General features: G+C 40.6%; 1 protein-coding gene across 1 annotated transcript in view; it reads right to left on the reverse strand.

The window, feature by feature from the left end:
- Sycp2l (synaptonemal complex protein 2 like) overlaps positions 1-25,708 on the reverse strand; it is a 61,038-nt gene that overhangs the window by 19,668 nt on the left and 15,662 nt on the right. Inside the window, exons 10-21 of the mRNA XM_048349337.1 lie at positions 25,196-25,241; positions 21,903-21,995; positions 21,743-21,803; positions 16,729-16,874; positions 14,729-14,819; positions 13,449-13,546; positions 12,130-12,197; positions 10,526-10,579; positions 9,446-9,624; positions 8,605-8,768; positions 6,694-6,823; positions 334-407 (exon numbers count right to left, since the gene is read on the reverse strand). Coding sequence (XP_048205294.1) covers positions 334-407; positions 6,694-6,823; positions 8,605-8,768; positions 9,446-9,624; positions 10,526-10,579; positions 12,130-12,197; positions 13,449-13,546; positions 14,729-14,819; positions 16,729-16,874; positions 21,743-21,803; positions 21,903-21,995; positions 25,196-25,241 — 1,204 coding nt within the window. The remainder of the gene's footprint in view (positions 1-333; positions 408-6,693; positions 6,824-8,604; positions 8,769-9,445; positions 9,625-10,525; positions 10,580-12,129; positions 12,198-13,448; positions 13,547-14,728; positions 14,820-16,728; positions 16,875-21,742; positions 21,804-21,902; positions 21,996-25,195; positions 25,242-25,708) is intronic.

A 25,708-nucleotide genomic window follows, 5' to 3' on the forward strand; every position in this document is an offset into this window, starting at 1 on the left:
GGGGATATGGCCTAGTGCCAAGCCCCAGGACTGGCCAAAAAAGAAAAGAAAGCCAACCCAGACCAAAAGTCCATGAAATTGTTATCCCCAAAATAACCATCAAAAGTATGACTAGATATTTGGCTCATGACAGAGTAAGTCAGGGTAGCATGAGGCCTTGAGTTTGAACAAAATAGCAGTATGTTTTATTAAAAATATGCATATATGGAAATATCACAATGAAACTCCTTTCTAAAATATGCAGTAATAAAAATTTTTAAAGAATAAGTCATATTATGCCAATGTAATTATAACTCTAGAAAATCAAATGAACCACCACCAATTAAATCGTACCTGAGACACATTTTCTTCAACTCTTGAATCTTCTAAGGAAGAACCATCTCTAAGCAGGTAGGGACTTTGAAGGTCTGAACACAAGAGATAATAGTTGTAGGTGAATAAACACATAGAAAGTTTGACAAAATTCAGCAGCAAAGTCAGCTTGTGCCAGTATTTAGTTTGATGGGATATTTTATTCCTGATTCAGCTTCACTACTTATTATTGGTCTATTTAGTACTTATATGCCCTCATAGTTTAGTTTTGCTAGATATGTATTAAAAAATTTGTTCACCTCTTCTAGGCCCTTCATTTGTTAGTATAAATTTTTAAATAATAATCTGCAGTGATTATTTCAGTGGTACTGGTTGGTTGTAATGCCTTTTATTTGCATCTATGACTTTACATTCCTTTTCTTCATTAATAGCTAAAATTGTTAGAAATTAACTCTAGCCAAGTGCCAGTGGCTCACACCTGTAATCCTATCTACTCAGATTAGAAGCTAACCCAGGAAACAAATTCCATGACACTCTTATCTCTAATTAACTACCAAAAAGCTGGAAGTGGAGCTGTGACTCAAGTTGTAAAGCACTAGTCTTGAGCAAAGGAAGCCCAAGGACAGCACCCAGGCCTTGAATTAAAACCCCAGGACTGGCACCAAAAAAACCCACAAAAACAAACAAACCTATTTCATTGATCTTTTTTTATGTTGTTTTGGGTTGGATTTTTGTTTGGGTTTGTCAGTTATGGGGCTTGAACCCAGGGTATGGATGCTGTCCCTTAGCTCTTTTGCTCAAGGCTAGCACTCTACCACTTTGAAACACAGCTCTGCTCTTGGTTTTCTAGTAGTTAATTGGAGGGCTGGGAATGTGGCCTAGTGGTAGAGTGCTTACATCGCATACAGGAAGCCCTGGGTTTGATTCCTCAGCACCACGTATATAGAAAAAGCCAGAAGTGGTGCTGTGGCTCAAGTGGTAGAGTGCTAGCCTTGAGCAAAAAAGCCAGGGACAGTGCTCAGGCCCTGAGTCCAAGCCCCAGGACTGGCAAAAAGAAAAGAAAATCTAGTAGTTAATTGGAGATGAGTCTTATGGACTTTCCTGCATGGGCTGGTTTTGAACCATGATCCTCTGGTCTCAACCTCTTGAGTAGCTAGGATTACAGGCGTGAAACACTAGCACCTGGCTCATTGATTTAAGTCCCTGTTTCACTTATTTCTTCTCTAATTCACATTTTTCTTCTATTCATTATGGGTTGGTTTGGTCTTGTTTTTAATAAGTCTTTGAGATGCATCATTAAAGTTTTTCCATCTTTAAAGAGAATATAGGTACTCATTGCTAGACATAGTACTTTTACTGTACCCCACAAGTTTTGGTACATGTGTCTCACCTCACTTGTCCCAAGAAGTTTTTTTTCTTGAGACTTCCTTGATGACTTACTGATCCAAAAGTGTGTTTGTTCTCCCTACATTTCTATAATTTCTGAAATTTGTTTTGTTGCCATCTTCCAGTTTGACGCCATTGTGATCACACACAAAAACAGAGGCTATGACTTCAATTTTGTGAATTTGTTACAGTTTCTTTTGTGGTCCAACACATGGTCTCATCAAGAGAGAGTTCCATGTATTGTTGAAAAAGCTGTGTTCTCTGTCTGTGGGATGGAATATCTATAAATAGTAATATACCCACCTGATCTGATATTTCTTTGTAAATTTTTTTGGTCTGTATGATCTATTGATGAGTGGGTTGTTAAAGTTCCCACTGTTGTTATTTTGTAGTCTATTATCCCTTTAAGTCCCTCTTGTGATTTTGTAAAACATAAAACTGAGCCAGAAACCAGTGGCTCACTCATGTAATCCTAGCTACTCAGAAGGCTGATATCTGAGGATCTTTGTCCAAAGCCAGCCTGGGCAGGAAAGCCTAGAAGACTTTTATCTTTAGTTACCTGCCAAAAAAAGCTAGAAGTGGAGCTGTGGTAGAAAGCTAGAAGTGGCCCAAGTGGTAGAGTACCAGCCTTGAGGAACAAAGCTCAGGGACAGCACCCAGGCCCTGTAAGTTCAAATACCAGGACTAGCACAAAACAAAACACAAAGTATAAAACTGAGTTCACCAACAGGTACGTATAGCTTTAGGAATCTTCTTGGTTGTTAGTGTACAATATAGTAGCTTTCTTTGCCTCTTTCAGTTTTTGTTATAAAGTCATGTTGTCAAGTGAAAGTACAGCAATTCTTGCTCACTTCGTTTTCATTTAGGCTATCATTCATCTAGCCTGTCACTTTTAAACTGTGTATGTCTTCACTGAAGAAGGCAGAATATTTTTGAGCCTCGTTATTTGTAGCTTTTCATCAGAGTTAAATCCATTTACATTTGAGATCACTAGATGAGCACTAACTTCCTTCCTTTTGCTTTTTCTCTAGTCACTTTGAACATTTGTTCTTCCTCTACATCTTTTTGCTTTGATGATTTTCTATAATAATATTCTTTTCTAGTTCTCTGTATCCATCCTTCCAGTGGAGTGTGTATTTTCCATATTTTCATGACAGTCATCGTTCACTTCTGGAAATCCAGCTTCCTTAAGCATCTTTTGTAAGGCTAGCTTGGTGATCATGAATTCCCTCCATTTTTATTTCTCTTAGAAGCTATTCCTTCATTTTCTTCCAGAATTTGAAATATGTCTTTAATTGGTTCCTAGGATCAAGAGCTTCTGCACAGAAACCTATAGTTTAGTGGGAGTAACCTTAAATGTAATTTTGTGTCTCTTAAATGTCAAAGTTCTTTGTCATCTTTGTCACTTCTGACAGGGTAAGGATGCATTGCAGGTTCTAATCTCTCACTGACCCTAGAGTCCTCCTGTCATTTCAAAAATGAATCTATATACCTGTTACTTTTTTTCTCTGTGGGGGAGGAACTAAGGTTTTGGCATCTAGAGTCAAGAATCGTCAGAAAAAACTAGATGGATTTGGGTCTGTTAATTTTGTACCTAGTCTTCTGGTGTGCTGATTTTGGATCCCTGTAACTTTATTGAACTGATGAATTTCATTTTATTTTTGGTAGTATTGGAGTTTTCTCTATATAAGCTCTAGTCATGAGCCAGCAGTTCAGCTTTTCCACTATAGATATGTCTTTGTCTTGCCTGATTGCTCTGACTAGGAGTTCCAGTACCACAGGAGTACCGTCTTCTGATCCTAGAGGAAATGTTTTCAGGTTTTCGCCAGTGAGTGATGTTAAATGTGCTCTGTTTATATGTGACCTCTAATAGGTGGAGGAATATTCATTATAGATTGAATTTGTTGAGCAACTTTATCATGAAAGGATTTATTTTTGCCAATCTAGGGCCTTGAACTCTGGGCCTCGGTGCTGTCCCTAAGCTCCTTTTGTTCAAGGCTAGTTAGTGCTCCACCACTTGAACTACAGCACCACTTCCAGATTTTTCAGATATTAATTGGTGATAAGAGTTGTGCGGGGCTGGGGATATGGCCTAGTGGCAAGAGTGCCTGCCTCGTATACATGAGGCCCTGGGTTCGATTCCCCAGCACCACATATACAGAAAATGGCTAGAAGTGGTGCTGTGGCTCAAGTGCCAGAGTGTTAGCCTTGAGCAAAAAGAAGCCAGGGACAGTGCTCAGGCCCTGAGTCCAAGCCCCAGGACTGGCCAGAAAAAAAAAAAAGAGTTGTGCAGGCTTTCCTGCCTGCGCTGGCTTCAAACCATAATCCTCAGATCTCAGCTTCCTGAGGAGCTAGTTACAAGCATGAACCACCAGCTCCCGGATGGGTGTTTACTTTCTCAGTCAGTTTTTTTTTGCATCTGTCAAAATGACCATAGTTTATGGGCTCTGCTTTACTTGGTTTGTGTAGTTAAATGTCAATTTTGCTACAAAATCATGATCATAAAAGAAGCCCAGCAAAGACAGAAAAATGAATCTATATTGGACCTCATAAAAAACTCCAAAACTACCAAAAAATATTTATCAGTTTAATAAAGTTCCAAGGACATAGAATCAGCACATAAGAACATAAGATACAGAAATTAACTAGCTTTATAGATCTATTGTATTGTCTTTCTAGGATATACTTTTTTTTTCATTTGCTTCCATTCTAATCACTATTATCTTCTTTCTGCTAGCTTTGGGCATAGTTTGCTTTATTTTTTTGTTCCTTGCAGTGTGAAATTAATTTGTTCAAGATTTTTTTTAATGAAGGCATTGATTTCTATAACCTTCCTTCCTAGTACTGTCTTTTGCTACATCTTACACATTTTGGAGTATTTTGCTTCCATTTTCTTTCATCTCAAGTACTTTAACTTACACTTTCATGTCTTCTATGGCTCATTGGTTGTTCAAAACTGTTGCCTGTTTTCTATGTATTTGTGAATTCTCCCCCAAGTTTTTCCTGTTTGTAATTTCTAGTTTTGCACCATTGAGATCATAAAATGTACTTGTAATGATTTTAATCTTAAATGTGTTAAGGCCTACTTCTTTTGTGACCCGACCTACCCAGGAGAAGGAGAATATTTTGGGGGAAGCCACGTTATGTTGCTGCCTGGAATAGTTTGTGTCTGTCAGGGCCATTTGTCCCACTTCAGTACCCAAGTTCATGCTTTTCTGCCTCAATGATCTGTCCACTGTCGAAAACGGCTCACTGAAGTCACTTATTATGCTGTGCTATGAACTATTTCTTCTTCAGTTTATATGCCTTACATATCGAGGCAATCCAATGTTGGATGCATATATACCTACAAATGTTATCTTCTTGATGAATTGACCCTTTATCCTCATACAGAAATTTTCTATCATGACAAATTTTATTAAAAGTATATACTGGCTAAGTATAGACACTTCTTCCTTTTTTGACTGCCATTTGTATGGAAGATCTTGTTTCCATTCTTAAATATTTAGCCGATGTGTTTCCTTAAGGTTAATATGAGTCTCTTGTAGACAGCATATCACTGGGCCTGTTTGTTTGTTTTCTTGTTTGGTTGGTTTTGGTTTTTTGCCAGTCCTGGGGCTTGAACTCAGAGCCTGAGCACTGTCCCAGTGCTCAGCACTGTTTTTGTTCAGCACTCTGCCACTTGAGCCACAGCGCCACTTCCGGCTTTTTCTATATATGTGGTGCTGAGGAACCGAACCCAGGGCTTCATGAATACAAGATGAGCACTTTACCACTAGGCCATATTCCCTGCTTGTTTTCTTTAATCTACTCATTCACAGCTTCTTGTCATTGGATACTTCAATCCATTTACAAAGTAATCACAGACTGACAGTAAGGACTCACCCTTGTCATTTTCCTATTTTTTTTTTTCTGCCATTAGCAGCAAGGCTTAGAGGCTGTCAGTCAACTGTTTAGTAAGTACCATTATATGCCCAACAATGTGATAGAAAATGATGAATGTAAGCAAAAGAAAAGCTCTACTTCTACAAATTTATAAGGTGCAAACAATTATAATAAAGTTTAAAAAGTAAAAGTAAAAACTTTGTTAACTCTGGTGGCTCATCCTGTAATCCAAGCTAGTCAGGAGGCAGAAAAATCTATGAGTCTCTTATCTCCAATTAACCAGCAACAAGCTGGAAGTGGATCTCTGGTTCTGTGGTAGAGCACCAGCCTTGAGTGAAAAAGCCAAGAAAAGTGGGAGGTCTTGAGTGCACACATACACATACACACGCACACGCACACGCACACGCACACACACACATACACAAAATCATGGCAAACCTGGGGCTGGGAATATGGCCTAGTGGCAAGAGTGCTTGCCTCCTACACATGAAGCTCTTGGTTCGATTCCCCAGCACCACATATATGGAAAACGGCCAGAAGGGGCACTGTGGCTCAGGTGGCAGAGTGCTAGCCTTGAGCAAAAAGAAGGCAGGGAAGGTGCTCAGGCCCTGAGTCCAAGGCCCAGGATTGGCCAAAAAAAAAAAAAAAAAATCATGGCAAATCTAGCCCCCCAGACCAAATCCAGTAGGCTATTTAATTTTATAAATGTAAACAGAAATACATCCACACTGCCCCCTGGTTTACATCTTCTCTGTGGCTTAGTTGGTGCTGCACTGTAAGGTTGAACTGTAACAGAAAGTGCATAGGTTTCTGACAGCAAAGGAGTTATTATCAATCCTTTAACAAAAATCAACTTTACCACGCCTTACCTGGAACCATTTGAGTTGAAGTGCATTTTTAAAAGGAGAAGCAGTTCTTGTATACAATCTCAATTTCAAAGTGAAATTAAAACATGTGATCTTTCTTCCTTTGCTAATGGAGACATTCAAGGGGAAAACTACTGTTTCTTCACACTTTCTGCTTCTAGATATCTTTTCAAAATGTTTTATTTCACACTTCCTGTCCCCAAATATAATTTTTTTCTACATAAATAAACTGAAAAGCACATACCAACTTTCTGTGCAGAATCTGCAGGAGTTAAGAAGGCAGAATTGCCTTGGGGTTTTGTTTCAGAAGTTTGAGGAGATGTGGAATTGTTTTGTATAGGGATGCTTTTCCATACTGGTGTCAGAATGTTAGCCTAAAATATAATATCTTTGTTAAACATGAATATTCAAAACCACTCAAAACTTCATATCAAAAACTTGCAAGATATTTTTAATATCTTTTAAGGAAGTTTAAGCACTAAGATATAAGGTTTCAGAAGTGCCCTACTGCTTAAGCCACACAACCAGCTCTTTGGTTTTGCAGCTGGTCTTTTAAGTAGGATCTCTGTCTTTGCCTGCGATGGCCTGGAACTTGTGTTTCTCCTGTCTCCTCAGTATGTGGGCTTGGCAGTCGTCTGTGTTTTAGCAAGCATTCTAGGCCTTCTGATGATTACTCAAGTTTGACAAACACCTTTTCAAAGTAGGAATTGGGAAGATACAAGCTGCAGCCTGTTCTTGTAAATAAAGCTTTATTGGAATTCTGAGCACCTGTTCATTTCCACGCTCGATGGCAGCTTTGTAGCCACGAAGGCAAAGTTGATTTGTTGCCACAGCAACTATGTCTCAAGAATTTTAAATATTTACTACTTGGCCTTTTACAAATAATGTTTACCAGTGCTTGCTCTACATTCCTGTCTCATAACTTTAGCACAGAAAATAATATTTGAAACTGAAAATCAACAATGCTCTCACCGAAATTAACCCAGACTTTTTGTTGATTAATCAGTTTGAATCTCAAACCTGTCATATTTCCTTGCTGCTAAAAACAACAAAACTGTCTTTTTGAATCAGTTCTTTTGGCTCATTCCTAAGTGACAATTCATTATTTCAGGTTGATTTTTCAACAAATAGTTAAGGACAGCTATAATCCTAGCTATTCAGGAGGTTGTGAAAGGGTTGCAGATTGAGGCCAGCTAGGGCAGCAGTGTGTTAGACTAAGGGCAGCAGTGTGTTAGACTATCTTTAGCAAAAAGCCAGGCTGGAAGTGAGGCTCCATGAGAGAGCAAGCTAAGCCACCTTGCTCAGCTCTGAGTTCAGACTATATACTACTGTTTTCCTGAAAAATGCTAATGACATAACCACATAACCACAGATTCCACATCCACAAATTCAACTACGTGTGGATTTTAAATACTTAGGAAAACATTACCAATTGTAGTCATAATGTAAAAAATATTTTCTAGTCATGACTCCCTAAACTGTATAACAAAACAACGATTTATACATTCCATTCTATCGTAAGTCATTTAAAGACAATTTGAAGTATACAGAAGGATATGCATAGGTCCACTCCATGCCATTTTATGAAGCTTGATCATCCACAGATTTAGTATCCAATCAGGGTCCTGGAATCAACCAGCCGAAGATACCAAGGGATGAGTATCCATACCCTAGCTTGTAGATTTGACTTATCTCTGTCCACAGGGAACAGGACCCTTGCAGGTGGAATGGTGATTTGAACACTAACTATGCCATATTACCTCTGCATAAGCCAGGAGGAGACCCTCAGAATCACAGCAGCTATACCTTATAAAGGTATACCGCTGCTTCATATATTTCATACATATATGTTGAATGTATTTATTTATACCTAAATAACATATACATATATAATTTCATTACATAGGTAAATGCTGAAATTATCAAAAGCTCAAAGTAACATGTTAAAAAGCTGAATGAAAGGAAAAATAATATCAACAAGTTTGCTTTAAAATGCAATTAATTCAAGGAGCATATTTTGTAGGAAGTCAGAACAGTAAAGGTTTTCTGCATCCTTCATAATAAAGATCCTAAAGCAAAGCTTCTCATCTTTACCTGTGATTCACACCAAAGGCTGAGGACTCCTTGCCATTTCTACTGGCAATGGCTGACATACCAGTGAGCCATTGATTTGTTGCTCTTGCCTTCTCAGATTATCCTGCATTTTGGTTTGGAAATAAATGCAGTTGGATCCATAAGGGCCCAGAGCCGCCCAATAACATTTACTTACTCGGTATTTCTCGAGATCACTGCCACTGTCGACGGGGGAAAGCGGCAAGACTAAAACACAAAAGAAAGTAGGTATACAATGAACATTTTTGATCAAGATGTTAGGAAATCCACTTTTCCCTCTCTTCATTGGATATGCCAGTTCCCACTTCTTCAACTTCCCACTTGTTCAAGTGTCTGCTCTTCAGGTACTTTTCTAATTATTCAATCAAACTTCCCTCCCCCCCCCCCATGAATTCTTGGCTCCAAAACCCTCACCCTCCAATGTCCACCTCTTATCTTGGCTTCATGTTACTTACGATTGCTTCCCCTTCTCAGCCCTTCAAATCCTAGTCTTTTTCTGAGAATTATCTCAAGCCCCACTCTGCCTTAGAGATGATTCCAGCTCATGCCAAATTCTTCTGACCCAAACTCCCAGTCCATTTACCCATGAGTCACATCTAACAACTGCTGGTTAAGTGCATAATGTTGCTTCATGTTCACATGACTGTGGCCTCTCCAATGTAACTCTAACAGGGAAGAAGCCTCCGACCACACATTTCTTAGGTACCCGTCACATGCTGAAAAATGAGTATCTGCTGATATATGTGTGACAAAGGAAGACAAGTAGGAACTCACTTCCCTTTATTTTCTCTAGGTCCGAGACTCAAACTCAGAACTTGAAGCTGCTTTCACTCATTAGCCAGCACTCTACCAACTGAGCCATGCCTCCAACCCCAGACACTCACTTCTCATGTTGCGGTTGACTCTTGACTTTCTTTTCCTTGAGTATGGTTTTAGGTGTCTCCTTTTGCTGTTATCGGTCCAAAATTTTTCACTGGGACTAGAACTTGAATCTTCACTGCCATCAGAGAACAGATGTTTCCTGTAATTAGACTTTTTACAAACACTGCTTTTCAGTAAGAACCTTTGATAAGAGCAGAGTGCTATTTATGTACAACTGAACATCTTGTTACATGCAGACTAAACATACTATAATCAAACATAAGAGAAGCAAGTTGTGTTAGAAGACTGTGTGCTCTCTTCCATAATAAAAATGTGCAGAAGGAAGGAGGGGGAGAAAAAAGAAGAAAAGGGTTTTCCTTTTCCTTAATTCTCAACAAAGCTGCTAAATACAAAGGGTGACAAGTCATCCTTGATCACATTTGCCACTGAAGAACAAAAATGGCTGTACCTGAATATGATGCCAACACACTCAAAACATAAAGTCAAATGGCAAGGCATAATTGAAAATGTCCTTTCAGGGCTATGTGTGACTCTTGACTAGGGATGTAGTCAGGACTCTAGGCTAGGGATGGAGCTCAGTGGTAAGCCCTTGCCTAGCCTGGGTAAGGCTCTGAGGCTGATGCCAAGCACAAGAAAACAAAAAGATATATTTCTCTGTATCTTAGAAGACCCAAAAGCAGATAGGAGGCTTCTTAAAACATTCTGAAATTAAGCCTGGACTACAAGAGATTACAGTTTTAGGTCCAGATTAATCTATTCAGGAAATATAATTAAACTGTGTGTGTCTATACATATACATACATACAAATACATACATATACATATACATACACATATATATTGTTCCAGTACTGGGGCTTTCACCCAGGGCCTTTTTTGCCCAAAGATGGTGCTATACCACTTATACCTCCAATTCTGCCTGCCAAGAGTCTCATGGAATTTTCTGCCCAGGCTAGTTTTGAACCACAAACCTCAGATATCAACCTCCTGAGTAGCTGGAAATACAGTTATGATCCACTAGTGGTCAGCTGATAGTTACATTTTTAAAATTAAGGATTGCCTTAAGATAAAAAGTTTTTCACATTACCGACTTCCTTCTTTCTTGCTTTCGGTCCCTCTCAAAAGCAGAGTCTTCCCTAAAACCAATGAGATCAAATTTAATGGATTGGTACATTGCCCTCCTCTGTCCCTCATGTCTCACTTTTCCCCCTCCTGGGCCATGTCCCCTGCTCCTGAGTTCCACGCAGGGGAAGTACCCACTCAGCTGGCACACTCTACCCTATAGTGCATTTCCACAGGTTATCCAGCAGAGGAGGACCACTTACACCCACAAATAAGGCATTGTTGATCCCTGGCCTGTTACTCACACAGGTAAGAAGATGGGGTAGGATCAGCAACCACACAATGTTGAGGTGTGGCACTGCCCAACCCTGGCCCAGCACCCAGCCACACGGGGCCACTGGGGATGCTGGGCAGCTGTACACATCTCGGCCACCAGTGGGTGGTCTCTGAAGAAATGTCTGTTCACAGCATATAAATACATGTATATAAATGCATACATGTACATATACATGCACACACAGACACACATATGTATGTCTATGCACATGTATAGACACATACACATGTACATACATGCATGCAAATACATATACAAATAACTATACACCAGCATGTCTACACCCATGTGCATAAATATATGTGCATATACATGCATCCGTGTATATGCATGCATGTCTATATGTATAAACATATGTGCCTATAGATGCCTGTATGTATACATGTTTATGCATTATACACATAGATACATGCATATATATATAATATATACCAGTTTTGAAATGCTGTGTAGTAACTGGAACCCTCTCACACTGAATGCCAATAAAGATGTGGGAAACAGTATAGGGATGCCTTAAAAATTAAAAATACAGCCCTGTAATCCTAGCTATTCAGGAGGCTGATTTCTAATGATCACAGTTCGAATCCAGCCTCAACAAAAAAGTTATTGAGACTCATCACCAATTAACTAGCACATGAGCTGCACACATGCATGCACACACATCAAACAAAAGTAAAAATGTGGCAGCAGCAGCAAAGTATCAGTGAAAAGCTAAAGGAGAATGTGAAGCCAAGTTCAAGCCCCAGTGCCAGCATGCACACATTCATGCACATGCACGTGTGCACACACACATACATATTAACTAGAAGCAAGATGTGACTTAGCAATCCTATTTCTGTGTCAATCTCTAAAGGAATTGAGATCAGGATATCAACAAAAAGCAGATAGTCCATATTCTAGAAAACCCAAAATACTCCAGGATACAAAACTTAATGAGTGCCACTGTGATGTCACAGTGGAAAAATGCCACTCTTGTCCTGCAGTGACGTGGCACAAATACAGGCACACTGAAACTGCTGTATAACTTGGCCTTCAGCCTATGGGTGTAAGGTGTAAATGGCACCAAAAATCATTCTGTGTTTAGACATGGGTCCCATTGCCAATGTATCTCATTATGTATATGCAAATAGTCCAAAATCTGGGGGGAAAAATTGAAATCTAAAACACTTTTGTTCCAGGCATTTGGTATACAGGATGAACAGTTGGTATAAGGTACAGAAACATCACACTATGCACTATGAATATTTATGTCGTGTAAAATAAAAATAAAAAATTTAAGTCACTTACCTGGATTTGTCATCTAATGCAGAAGCCTGGCTTTGAACTGATGCTTCTTGTACCTTTGAAGAATATACCTGCTTTGAAGTAACTCCAAAATGACAAAGATTAAAAACAAATTCAAATCTCATTTGTTTATATCTACCAGCATTTAAATTTGATGTTTATGTTCACTTTTCTTTATTCACTTGCCTTTAAAGAAAGTCCAAATCTAATAAAAATCATCTCTAGCAACCCACAAATAAAATAAAATAAAATAAAAACAAATTCAACATTCAACATCATGAGTAAACATTTAAATATACTACTTCAGTCTTATGATCTATAAAACATATCAGACCTTGTTGTGCATCTAGCTTCAATTGTTCGGGTGACCTAACAGCTGCTTTTGTTGGCTGCAAGAAAATGAAAAATGTTGCGATTCCTTTGAGGTCTCTTGAATGTCTTTTGTAAATACTTCACACTACTTAGGAAAAGCATCCTGATGGAATCCCATGCTCTTTATTTGCTCAACTTGGCTCTAAATAATGGTTGGCTGCTCCAAAAGCTTTGTATCTAATCACAAGAAAGGGTTTGTTATTATGTAGAGAGTCACAGAGTGCAACCCTGGCAGAGAAGAAAATAGCAGCACCTAATCTAAAGGACTAATGTTGGTTATTATTAAAAATAAGAACCATCACACCATTATCCCATTTCTGTAGGATGCATTCACCCCCACCTTTTCTATTTTTGCGTCAGTCTCACTGTGTAGCCCAGATTGGCACAGAATTCACAACCCTCCAGTCTCAGCCTCCTAAGTGCTTTGATTCAGGTGTGGAATCGCCATGCTCTGCCCCACTTACCGTTTCTTTGTGATGAACACACTCCAAGTCCTTTCTTTCAGGTATGTTGAGACATCCAATATTGTTATCTGTAGTCACCCCACTGGGAAGCCTGACCCCCGAATTTCTCAATCCTGTCTAGCTGTAATTTATCACCCATTTTTAAATCCTACAGCCACACCTATGAACTAGCCATCACCTCTGTCTGATAGACAGCAGCAGCAGCATTATTAATTTATCCAAGTGTTCCCATAGCTAGTATGTACCCGACTATGCATGAATCTCCAGATCCCAGATGAGCAAACAAGGCAGCAATCAGCCATGCATGCATTTCATAAAGGAGCCCACACACACACTTAGCCAACAAAAATAACCTAGCAGAGGGGATGCTCAAGATATTGGCAGGTAACTGGGCAGGAGGAAATGGTCTACAAGTCAGGAAAGAGGGCATCTGCTTGTCAGCACCCGACAGGACATAGCACCACCTTCTCCTCATCCCCCACTCACCTGAGTCTCAGGCTGCTGGCCCCAGGGGAGTGTTAAGAGGCAGCGGTCCTCTCTAGTACCCCCAAACTCTCCCAGGTCCGTGGATTCTTCTGCTGGCTCTACACAGGTTCAGAACAGAACATTCAAACTTTTTACCACATGACAGGTTGCCTACTACTCTTCTTTGGCCCCACCCACCAGGTATGTTACCAAGTTTTGGTAAGAGCTGAAAGTCAGGGTTCTGCCTCAAATCAGAAACTCTTAGGAATAAATTCCATGTATGGCCCCTTGGTGCCTCATATTCTGAGGTTAATTTCTAATGACAAAAATGATTTGTCCTGGGCTGGGAATATGGCCTAGTGGCAAGAGTGCTTGCCTCGTATACATGAGGCCCTGGGTTTGATTCCTCAGCACCACATATACAGAAAATGGCCAGAAGTGGCACTGTGGCTCAAGTGGCAGAGTGCTAGCCTTGAGCAAAAAAGAAGCCAGGGACAGTGCTCAGGCCCTGAGCTCAAGGCCCAGGACTGGCCAAAAAAAAAAAAAAAAAGATTTGTCCCAACACCCCTAATACATGATCTGTCTCCATTTAGATTTCTCTTCATTTCTCTCCACATTGTTCTATAGCTTTCTGTAGTGGGGTGGGGGTGTGGGGGCTTACAAATCCCTGTCATATTTTAAATACTGTCATAAAATAGTATTGCTTTTAATTTCTATTAGCATGTGGAAATAAAATTGATTTCTGCAGACCTTTTGTCCTTTAATGTCAAATTCTGCTTTGCTGCAGATAAATGCCTTGTGGGAGATAACACTAATGGTATGGCGGTAGGGGGTTCTTGCCGCCTTAGCATTCCTCCTCTTTGTCATTTCTAATGCCCCTAAAAGTGATTAAAGACCACTAGTCTCCCCTCTCTCTACCGCACCTCTCCCTCTCTTTCTTCTCCTTTCCCTCCATCTCTCGTCGGGGTGGGGGGGGCTTGAACTCAGGGACTGGGTGCTGTCTTTTTGCTTCTTTTGCTCAAGGCTACCACTCTACCACTTGAGCCATAGCTCTATTTCCAACTCTTTGCTAATTAATTGTAGGTAAGTGTCTCATGGACTTTTCTCCCCAGGCTGGCTTGGAACTTGCTCTTCTGATCTCAGCCTCCTAAGCAGCTAGGATTGCAGGTATGAGCGCTGGCTCCCAGCTCATGCCTCTCACTCTTATCTAATGACCATGAGATTTCTGGGATCTTTCCAGGAAAGGGATCATCATGCTTTTGCAGAGCTCCAAATTTGAATTGTCTTCTCTCTCAACATACCAGTTTCTCTTGCACTGCCATTAGGCCTCTCATTGTCTTCTTTCTTGAGCTTACTGGAAAGTTCTGAGGTTTCTACCTGTTCAGGCAAGTTCTGAAATATAAACCAAAAACTCTTATCATTTTTAATCAGTTGCTTAAAAACATGGGGGAAGGATTTTACAGTTCAGAGCAGAGCATAGTACACTGACATATTATTAGTCTTCTCTTTGCCTCCTTCTGCTGGATCCTTTGACTGTTCCGAGTTTTTGTTCCCTTCCCCTCCTTCCAGGACTCGCTTGAGCTGTCCACTCCTGGCGTCTTCACAGCTGCCATGCTTCCATCTGCTCCTCACATTTCCTGTGCTATGATCTCATCCCCAGTGCAGTGGTGCTGCAAGGCCAGAGCTCCTTATGAATGGAGCCGCCTAGGTATGGATGAGTGCGTGAGTTGAACACTTCAGGAGTAGCTCTGTTCTCAAAGTGAGCCCTCCCCAGCCCTGCCTAGCACACTTCTCCTGTCATCACGCCCTGCGCCATGTTATCATGTAGCAAGACCTTCACCACAGGCTGAGCCGATACCAGTGCCAGGCTGTTGGACCTCCTGCCCTTGAGAGCCATGAGTGATAGGACCTTTCCTTTATCCATTACCTAGCCTCTGATATTTACTTATAGTGTTTGTACATGGACTAATCGTCAGGCCACTCTCCTTTCTCTTCAGCCCCTTGGTAATTTCTGCTCCCCGCTTCACTCAGGACTGTCTCTGGAGTGTCTGAAGTGAGCTCCTCACTCCAGCATCCTCCATTCCCATCCTTGCTCATAGGGGCTCGTGCTCCAGCATTAGGGGCTTCATCCTATGCACATCTCAATTCTCCCTCCCAAACCTTTTATTTTGTAAAAATCTGTGATGTTGATGGTTTTCCTAAAGAAAGGCAAACTTGCCAGGTCAGGCCAATTTATCATGTAATGTGACAGAAAAGATTGTTGTTCTTTTTTTTTAATTCAGCAATTCATTTTCCTCACTTATTTCTCATCCTTGCCCATGAGAGGGCTCTGAAACCTGCATTTGCATACCACTTCATTATCTATAAGCCATGTTCATATACAACTCACACCAACTGGAGGCTGGCCCGAGACTCCCTGCCTTTAGGTCACTGACATCTTTAACATCCCACTGGCCATTACCACTGTAGCATAGACTCTTTTCACAAGGTTCTTTGCCTTGCCTACTTACTCTGTGACAGAGGAAGGCTCTTGTTGTACATACATAGGGAGACAGAGATCCCAGCAATGTGGAAGATATACCGATCATTTCCATAGGCAAGGCTATGGAGCAAACTTTGGGAAAACTCCCTAAGAGACCCTTTTCCTTTTCCCCTTTTCCCCATCCATCAGTGCTGGGGCCCCCTCTCAGGGACTCCTGCTTGCCAAGCAAGTGCTATACCACTGAGCTACATCCCCAGCCAGCAACTCTATGGCTAAGCACTGGAAGAAGCCCCGAGGGTACATAGTCTCAGGATCGCCAGAAGAACATGGGGTAGGAAGGCTCCCAATGTGTGGAAGAAAGCACCTCAGAGCACACAAGCCAATTTATCACCCACACAGGACAATGGAGAAGGAAAATATTGGAATTAGAAGCTAGAACTCTCAATTTTTGTCTCATTATAGTTTAAAAATCACAACTTCTGCTTGGACAAATGGTCTCATCCAAACCCAATGAAGATTTTTGGGTTTTGGTTGGTCATGGGGCTTGAACTCAGGGCCTGGATGCTGTCCTTAAGCTCTTTTGCTCAGGGCTACCACTCTACTATGATCACAGCTCTATTTCCGTTTTCCTGGTAGTTAACTGGAGGTAAGAGCCTCACAGACTTTTCTCACATGGCTGGCTTTGAACTTCAATTCTCAGACTTCAACCTACTGAGTAGCTAGGATTACAGATATGAGCCACTAATGCACAACTCCAATGAAGAAGAGACAGGAAACACATAACATTATAAACTCATCAAAAAGAGCAAAATCTGTCACCTGCTTGTCTTCCCCTAAAGCTTGAATGGTTGCTTGTGATATGTCAAACAGCACATCAAAATGAATTTCTATTTTCATCACTTCTTTCTTGTTGATAATAAGTGGCTTCTTCAAGTTCACAAGGAGTATCTTCATCATCTCAGTTTCTAACAAGAGCAACAACAAAAACACAGCACACCATGTGTATTAAATGTGCAGCAGAAAGTGTAAAGTACTGTGATGCTAAACAACTATATGTTTCTCAACTGCCCAGACTTTTCTACAATGATGAAATATTAACTAGAACTACCTTAAATTTTTTTTCACATACACATATAGTTTATCAATAAGAGGTTTATCATACAAAAACATTAAGTTGCTTATTTTATTGGCAAGGAAATGGAGACAGTTTTGTATTATACAAGTCAGTGTGGGGCCTCAGCCTCACACTTGCTCAGCTGGGATGCTACCATTTGAACCATGCCTCCAGCCTTGCTTTTGGCTTATTTTAGATATTTTTTTTGGCCAGTACTGGGCCTTGAACTCAGGGCCTGAGCACTGTCTCTGGCTTCTTTTTTTTAAATTTTTATTGTCAAACTGATGTACAGAGAGGTTACAGTTTCATATGTTAGGCATTGGATACATTTCTTTTTTTTAATTTTTTACTTTATTTATTTATTGCCAGTCCTGGGGCTTGGACTCAGGGCCTGAGCACTGTCCCTGGCTTCTCTTTGCTCAAGGCTAGCACTCTGCCACTTGAGCCACAGCGCCACTTCTGGCTGTTTTCTATATATGTGTTGCTGGGGAATTGAACCCAGGGCTTCATGTATACGAGGCAAGCACTCTTGCCACTAGGCCATGTACCCAGCCCCTGGATACATTTCTTGTACTGTTTGTTACCTCCTCCCTCATTCCTCCTCCCCCTCCCTCTTTCCCTTCCCCCCCCCCCAATGAATTGTTCAGTTCATTTACACCGAACAGTTTTGCAAGTATTGCTTTTGTAGTTGTTTGTCTTTTTTACCCTGTGTCTCTTGATTTTGTATTCCCTTTCAGTTTCCTAGTTCTAATACCAGTATACATGGTTTCCAACATACTCAGATAAGATACAGAGATAGTGCAGGTACAACACAGGAAGGGGATACAAGAAGATCATCAATAATAGAAGCTACGGTTACACATAGCATGTTGAAAGTAGTTACAACAGTGATGTAACAATCGTTTCCATAACATGGAGTTATTTCACTTAGCATCATCTTATGTGTGTCTCTGGCTTCTTTTTTGCTCAAGGCTGAGCCACAGTGCCACTTCTGGCCATTTTCCATATATGTGGTGCTGAGGAATCGAACCCAGGGCTTCATGTATACAAGGCGAGCACTCTTGCCACTAGGCCATATTCCCAGCCCTGGCTGGTTATTTTAGAGATAGAGTCTAATATACTTTTCTGCCTGGTTGGCTTTGAACCAAAGCCTTCCAGCTTCCCAATTTCAGACTCCTGAGTAACCAAAAATACAGGTGTAAGTCATTGGTGCCCAGCTACAACTCAATGTTTTCACTGAGCCATCTTAATACAGCAGGTATTGGACTTAAGTGGTCAGGGTACCAGTGGCTCATGCCTGACATCCTAGCTACTCAAGAAGCTGAAAGCTGAAGATAATTAAAAACCACTCCAAGCAGGAAAAGTCCAGTAAACTCTTAGCACCAATTAAGCAACAAAAAGCCAGACGTGGAGGCCTGACTCAAGTAGTAGAGCACATATATGTGAATGTATAATATCTAGATATAATATCCAGAGATCAGCCTCCTACTGGATATATAGATGTCATATGTAGATTTATATATATGTACTATATATATTCCAAGATTTCTTCTCTCCTATTTGGAATCCCACATTTTTCTAAATTCAAAACAAAGCTCACTACTCCCAGTATGCAAATAGAGTAACTCCTTTCTGTTTCAAGTTGTATACTCATTGGTTACCACTGTGATTGGGGCGGAGGGAGGATGGACAGGTATGAGAACCATATCCGAAAACGTAAACAAAATACAACAATTTCCCACTCTAACCACTCTCAATGATCTTGAAATTAATTTCTACCTTGTTCCTAAAAAAATTTTTTGGGTGTACATGCCAGGAGTGGTATAGTATATTTACACTACTATGTGATGATCTCTGGTGCTTTTTGGTTGTGGAACTGAATTTTGTATATGATTTCTCATTTCCCTTCCCACACCCAACAACTGCCATTTCAATTCCCATCTCCATGAATTCCATTGGCTTAGATCTTCTTACATAGAATCATGGAATCATACATCATTTGTCTTTGGAAGGGCAATCCTGAACTCAGGGCCTTATGCTCACTAGATGGGAACTTTACCACTAGATGTAACTCCACCACCTGAGCAACACCTCTAGTCCTTTTTTACTTCAGCTACTTTTCTTTTCTTTTTTAATTGACAATGTTTATTGTCAAAGTTATGTACAGAGGGGTTACAGTTTCATACATAAAGCAGTGAGTACATTTCTTCTCAAACTTGTTACCTCCTCCCTCAATTCCCTCCTCCCAAGTTGTACAGTTGGTTTACAGCATATAGTTTTATAAGTATTACTGTTGCATTGGTTCACCTTTTACCCTTTGTCTCTCCATTTTGATGCTCCCCTTCCCTTCCCTAATTCCATATGTACAATACCCAGGGTACCAAAATCAGTTACAGTAACATCAGGGGTAAAACCATAGGGAAGAAAGCCAAAAAAATGGCATAATTTCACATGGTATGTTGAACATAACAACAATGATAAACCATTTATTTCCTAACTTGGAGTTCATTTTGCCTAGCATCATCTTGTATGTGCATATGTACATAGCTATTGAGCTACTGTGATCTGCTAGGGCTATCCTAATTATTATCAATGAGGGAAACCATAGAGTCTATGTTTCTTTGGGTCTGGCTAACTTAGTATGATTTTTTTCTAAGTCTTTCCATTTCCTTACGAGTGGGGTAATGTCATTCTTTCTGATAGAGGCATTAAATTCCATATTGTATATGTACATATTTTCTTGATCCATTCATCTACTGAGGGGCATCTGGGTTGGTTTCATATTTTAGCTATAGCAAATTATGCTGCAATGAACATAGTTGTGCTGGTGGCTTTAGTGTGGCCTTACTTGTAATCTTTTGGGTAGATGCCCTAAAGTGGGGCCCTTCTGGAAAGCAGTATGGAGGTTCCTCAAAAGGCTAAACATAGGGCTGTGAAAGTGGCTTAGTGGTAGAGTGCTTGCCTAGCATGGATGAAGCCCTGGGTTTGATTCCTCAGTGCCACATAAACAGAAAAAGCCAGAAGTGGCACTGTGGCTCAAGTGGTAGAGTGCTAGCCTTGAGCAAAAGAAGCTCAGGGACAGTGCCTAGGCCCTGAGTTCAAGCCCTAGGACTGGCAAAAAAAAAAAAAAAAGGATTACAAGTATGAGCCATCAGAACCCAGTCACATATTTAAAAAAAAAAAAAAGGCTAGACATAGAACTCCCCTATGACTCAGTTACTTTTCAAACAGGGTTTTGCTGACATTTATTGTAACCCACCTATTTAAATCTCCCACACTGCTAAGATGATAGGCATGAACCACCATGCCCAACTTACTTGAGATATTGTCTCCACAACTTTTTGCATGGGCTAGCACATCAAACCACAATCCTCCATCTCCCAAGTCATCAGGATCATAGGTATGTATCACTACACTTGGCAGTATTTGTCATCAGAATGGCTTGTCTGACTTAGCATAATGTTCTCAAGGTTCATGTTATAGTATGTGTCAAAATACTCTTCCTTTTAAAAGTAGAGTCATATTCCACGAGATAAATAAGCCATGCTTTTTTGTGCATTTGTTCCTCAATGGAAGTTTGAATTATGTCTACCTTTTACCTACTACAAAAAGTGATTCTATGGGCATGCATGTACAGCTATATGTTTGATACTTTGCTTTGCATATATACCTAGAAGCAGCATTGCTGAATCATATGGTAGTTATGCTCTTAATCCTTTGAGGATTACAACTGAACTGTAAATTCACAAAGCGAAGGAGCCACCAATGGTGTGAGGGCAAATACTACAAGCATTATGGAAATCAATATGGTATCACCTCACAAAACTAAACACAGAACTACCTTATGATCCCACCATACCACTCTTGGGTATATATCCAATGGAAGTTAAAACAATCTATAAGAAAAGTACCTGCATGCCTGTGCTTATTGCAGTTCTGTTCACAAAACTTCAACTGGAACCAACTGAAGTGCCCAACAACTGACAAAGGGACAAAGAAAATCTGGCATGTGTGTGTATGCACACACATATGTAGTGTTTATATATATGGTATATATAATCTATTGTAAATATATATACATACCCTGAAATATTAGTTACAGAGAAAAATTAAATCATGTCATTTTCAGAAAAAGAGATGAAACCGAGATCATTATGCTGAGTAAGATAACCAAACTGAAAAAGCTAAATATTGCACGTTCTCACTCATTTGAGGAGTACATCTCTCTCGTGACCATGAGGATGGTAGTAGCAGTAGTAACAGTAGTGAGTCATGAATGTACAAGGGGGGTTGTCTTGGAAGGAGTGAATGGGAGGGGAAAAATAAGATTCATGAGAGACGAAGAGGATCAAAGGGTTAGTACATACACACAACACATACACACAAATAGAGCATAATGAAATGCAAAATGCTGTTTGAAAGGGGGTTACATGGGGAAGATAACTGGGAAAACAGTAAAGGGGGTAAATGCATTAAAATACACTGTTATACACAGAAATATCACATGAGACTCCTTTATATTACAAATGTACATCAACTCACACACACACACACACGTCCTCCACACTGGGACCCCAAGGCCTTGGCCCTAAGCAGAGTTCACCTTCCATTGCACATGGCCTTCTTCCACGTCAACAAGAACACCTAGCACAAACACAACCAGGTGTACACTCAGAGCTATGTGTGGGGCAATGTGCAGTTAGTTACCTACCGCCTTACCTATGATGCTGAAATTAACCACGTCTTCCTTCTGAAGACTAACTGTGTCCCACAGAGGAGTCTTAGGAAAGAAACAGGAGAAAGTCAGGGGTACATCTCTCATGTTTACCTATGAGCAACTTCCAAGTCCTTAGGTCACACAGAAATCAAACCTCATTACCTCAGCATTGTGTATATAAAAAGTCACACTCTCACTTCCTAGGTTGAAATCAATCCAAAATTTCTCTAAGTTCTCATCCGCTGGTTTTCTCATCTGTAAGGGAATTTCAACATAAATAAGATAAAGGAAAAAAATCATATCAGAGGGACAAATAAAATTATCAATAAAAATGGAATTTGTACTTATTCTAGATATTACACAGTCCCTTTTTACTACCTGACACAATTATACAAAATGGGAGGGGGGAAATCTCAGTTTTAAATGACCGGTCCCAAGATCCCATTGTCTTTAGCGTGCATGCATACACACACGAGCTTTGAGTAGGATGTTCAGTTCCACAGGCTGTGAAGGGGGCTCTGAACCCAAAAAGAATCTCAGCTGAGGCAAGGCTCTGAAGTCTCTGAAGATTCTATCCTGTACCAGAGAGGCTGTAGGTTTTGCCTATGAATAGGGGAGGGGGAGGGGGGAGAGGGGGGAGAGGGGAGAGAGGGGGAAGAGGGGGGAGAGGGGGGAAAGGGGGGAGAGGGGGAGAGGGGGAAGAGGGGGGAGTGGGGGAGAGGGGGGAGACGGGAGAGGGGAGAGGGGAGAGTGGGGAGAGAGGGGAGAGAGGGGAGAGAGGAGAGAGAGGAGAGAGAGGGAGAGGGAGAGAGATCAGAGCTAGATGTGTATGTGTATATTTGTACTGTGGTTTGAATTCAGGCCTCATACTTGCTAGATGGTTATTCTAACACCTGAGCCACACTCTAGTACTTTCTTCCATTAGTTATTTTTGGATAAGGTCTCATAATTTGCCTAGGGTCAGGCTTATACTGAAATCCTCCTCACTATAGCTTCTCATATACCTGGGTCCCTAGACACATGCCACCATGCCCAAATTATTGGTTGAGATGGAGGTCTTACTATTCACTTAGGCTAGTGTAGCCAATTGCTTCCCCATGAGTAGCTGGGATTATAGGCATGAGCCATGGCACCCTATATCATGCCTTTAGAATGTTTAGTAGAGATTTAAATATGCCAGGTGACTCTATCCTTACATTTCTGGAGAAAATCAGAGACAACTGTATGTTGAAAGAGTAATAATCCATACTGCATATGGACAGAACTTTCAGAAAAAAGAAATTATATGATCAAATATAAACAGTGATTGGGGCAGCTAAGACTCAAAGAGTTTAAATTACTTTCATGTTAATTGACGATTACACATGCACACAGTAAAGGCAGAAGGAAAAGATAAATCTAAACAGTGTGGGATTAATTCCCATAGGCTCCTTCTTTCCATGGGCTCCACTAGAAAAGCCTTGTTTCTGGGTTTTTTGTTTGTTGGTTGGGTTTTTGATTTGTTTTGCTGGGCCTGGAGCTTGAACTCTGGGCCTGGGCACTGTCCCTGAGCTTCTTTGGTTCAAGGAGAGTGCTCTTTCCCTTGAGGCACAGCACCACTTCCAGCTTTCTTCTGAGTTGTTTCTTGGAGATAAGTCTCACAGACTTTCCTGCCCGGGCTGGCTCTGAATCACAATCCTCAGGTCTCAGCCTCCTGAGTGGCTGGAATTATAGGCATGAGTCACAGGCACCCAGCTAGAAAAGCCTTGTTTCTACCCAGAAGTTTTCTAGACAAGTATCAGGTAGTATAAATGGAGCATCTCTTACTCAAAATGTGTCAGATTTCAGTTTCTAAACTTTGGAATGTCGGCACACACATAAGGAATCATCTGTGGGATGAGACCAGAGTCAAAGTATGCAGAGGTTTCAGATGGTGCTTGTCTCCATTGCCACTTGCAGTGCTTTTGTGCCTGGCTGCGCTTCACTTAAGACCAGGAATGATATTTTTCCATGTGTGCCATCATGTTAGCATTAAGTTTGGGATTTTGGGGTGTTTCAGAACTTGGATTACACATGTATATTAGTATATGCACACACATGTATGTAGATCTACACACACACACACACACATACACACATAAATACATACATATGTTTTTGTTCCTCCAGAATAGAGAAAACATGAGACTTGTAGCTTGCTTTCCTTTTCCTGCTCAGACACCTTTCATCATATGTGCCTGCTTCAATAGCTACATTAGATGAAGTTAGTTAGATGAAGGGTACACCCACAATGTATGCCATTAGAAGTCAGCATGAGGGGGTGAAGCCGGTAAAAATCAATGTAAAAATAATCAAGTGGAGAGTGGGACCCTTTCACCAACAGAGGACAAATATATAGACTTGAAATACAAGCATCAAAATATCAGCTCTCATAGCTAGGTATGACAGCATGTGCCTATCATCCTTCCTATAATGAGAAGCCAATAAGAGGATCACAGACATGGCATTTGTCTGGGCTGGAATCAAGATTATCTCAAAAATAACCAGTGCAGAAAAGAATCACGGGACTAGAGGAATTATCAGTAGAGACCCTGGCTAAAAAGCACAAGGGCCTGAGTTCAAACCTCAGACACAGTACACAGATACACACAGACACACACATGTACACACATACACACACACACATACACACACAATCAGCTCTAGAGAGAAGGAACTTGTAGTGCAATCATGAGTTCAAAAAAATTTCAGCTCCAAAGGCTGTGAAGTGGGCTAAGAACCCAAAATAAGAAAATAGTTAAAGGGTGACATTTTGAAGCCAGGGACCAGGAAACCTCAGCTGAGCCAAGTCTCTAAAACTTCTGAACATCCCACCCTGAATCTGGCATGCCATAGATTTATATTGTGTCCATGAAATAAAAGAAGAGAGTGAAGAGAAACCGGCCAGCCTTGGACTATAAAATATAAAATACAAGATAGAATGAAAGTGAGAACATATACTTTGTACCATTGAAAATACCCATACTATTCTCTAAAGGTACTTTATATGTAAGAGCATCTTGTCCTGATAGTCCTTGTCCTATAAAATACAAGGTGGAGAGAAAGGAGAGTGGCCAGAGTTGCTGGAGAAGGAAGAGAAGGCATCAATTGAAAGGAAAGGGGGAAAGGAGTCACCCTTTCCCTCCAATGCAAGTGTGAATAATACTACCTGTGAATAAGTAACATGGGCAAGGGCCCTGTACCTGACCGCATGCCCTGTGCAGACTGTAACATTCCTTATTCCAGCACTGACAAGAGAGCCCTTAAGCCTATTGGCAATGAGGCCTCATTGTGGTAAGACCTCTTAGGAGAAGTTGGAAGTTAGCATCTTTAGTTTTAAGAGTTCCTTTGAGCAACAGGAGTGAAGTCTAACCTAAGTATGTAATCTGTGGGTTTCTTTACATACCATCCCCATGATGCCCAAAAGACAAACATACCTCATGCTCATCCGCAAAAGCAGCAATGCATGGAAATGAATAGACCCTGCAAAAAACAAAAAACAAAAACAAAAAAAAAACACCTCACAATTAAAGAATAAAACTAGGAATGAACCCTGTAGACAACCTACAAACCTTGTGACCAGAATCTATAATGAGGGTGTACCAATAGGTCTCCATATTCAGAATGTGGGGCGAGGGGAGCTGACCCCTGAAAATGGGGAGCTGTTCTGATATAGCAAATCTCCATCTGGCAGTCTATTGGCCAAGGTTACTAGCACTATTTCTCAGCCTAACTGGTAAGATTTCTAAAGAAAAGAATGCATTTAGCAAATATCATTTCATCAAAGACTTGCCTGTCTTCTATATGTCTATCCACATTAACCTTATGTGTACGAAACTGTTCTTCATAAAATCTATGGATTCACTAAAAGTTGTATTCCTAAAATTTTCCCATATCACATATAAATATGCTCCAGATAATCTTTATTTCAGTCATGGGGCTTGAACTCA

The sequence above is a fragment of the Perognathus longimembris genome, chromosome 6 (assembly GCF_023159225.1).
Source record: "Perognathus longimembris pacificus isolate PPM17 chromosome 6, ASM2315922v1, whole genome shotgun sequence".
Lineage (NCBI taxonomy): Eukaryota > Metazoa > Chordata > Mammalia > Rodentia > Heteromyidae > Perognathus > Perognathus longimembris.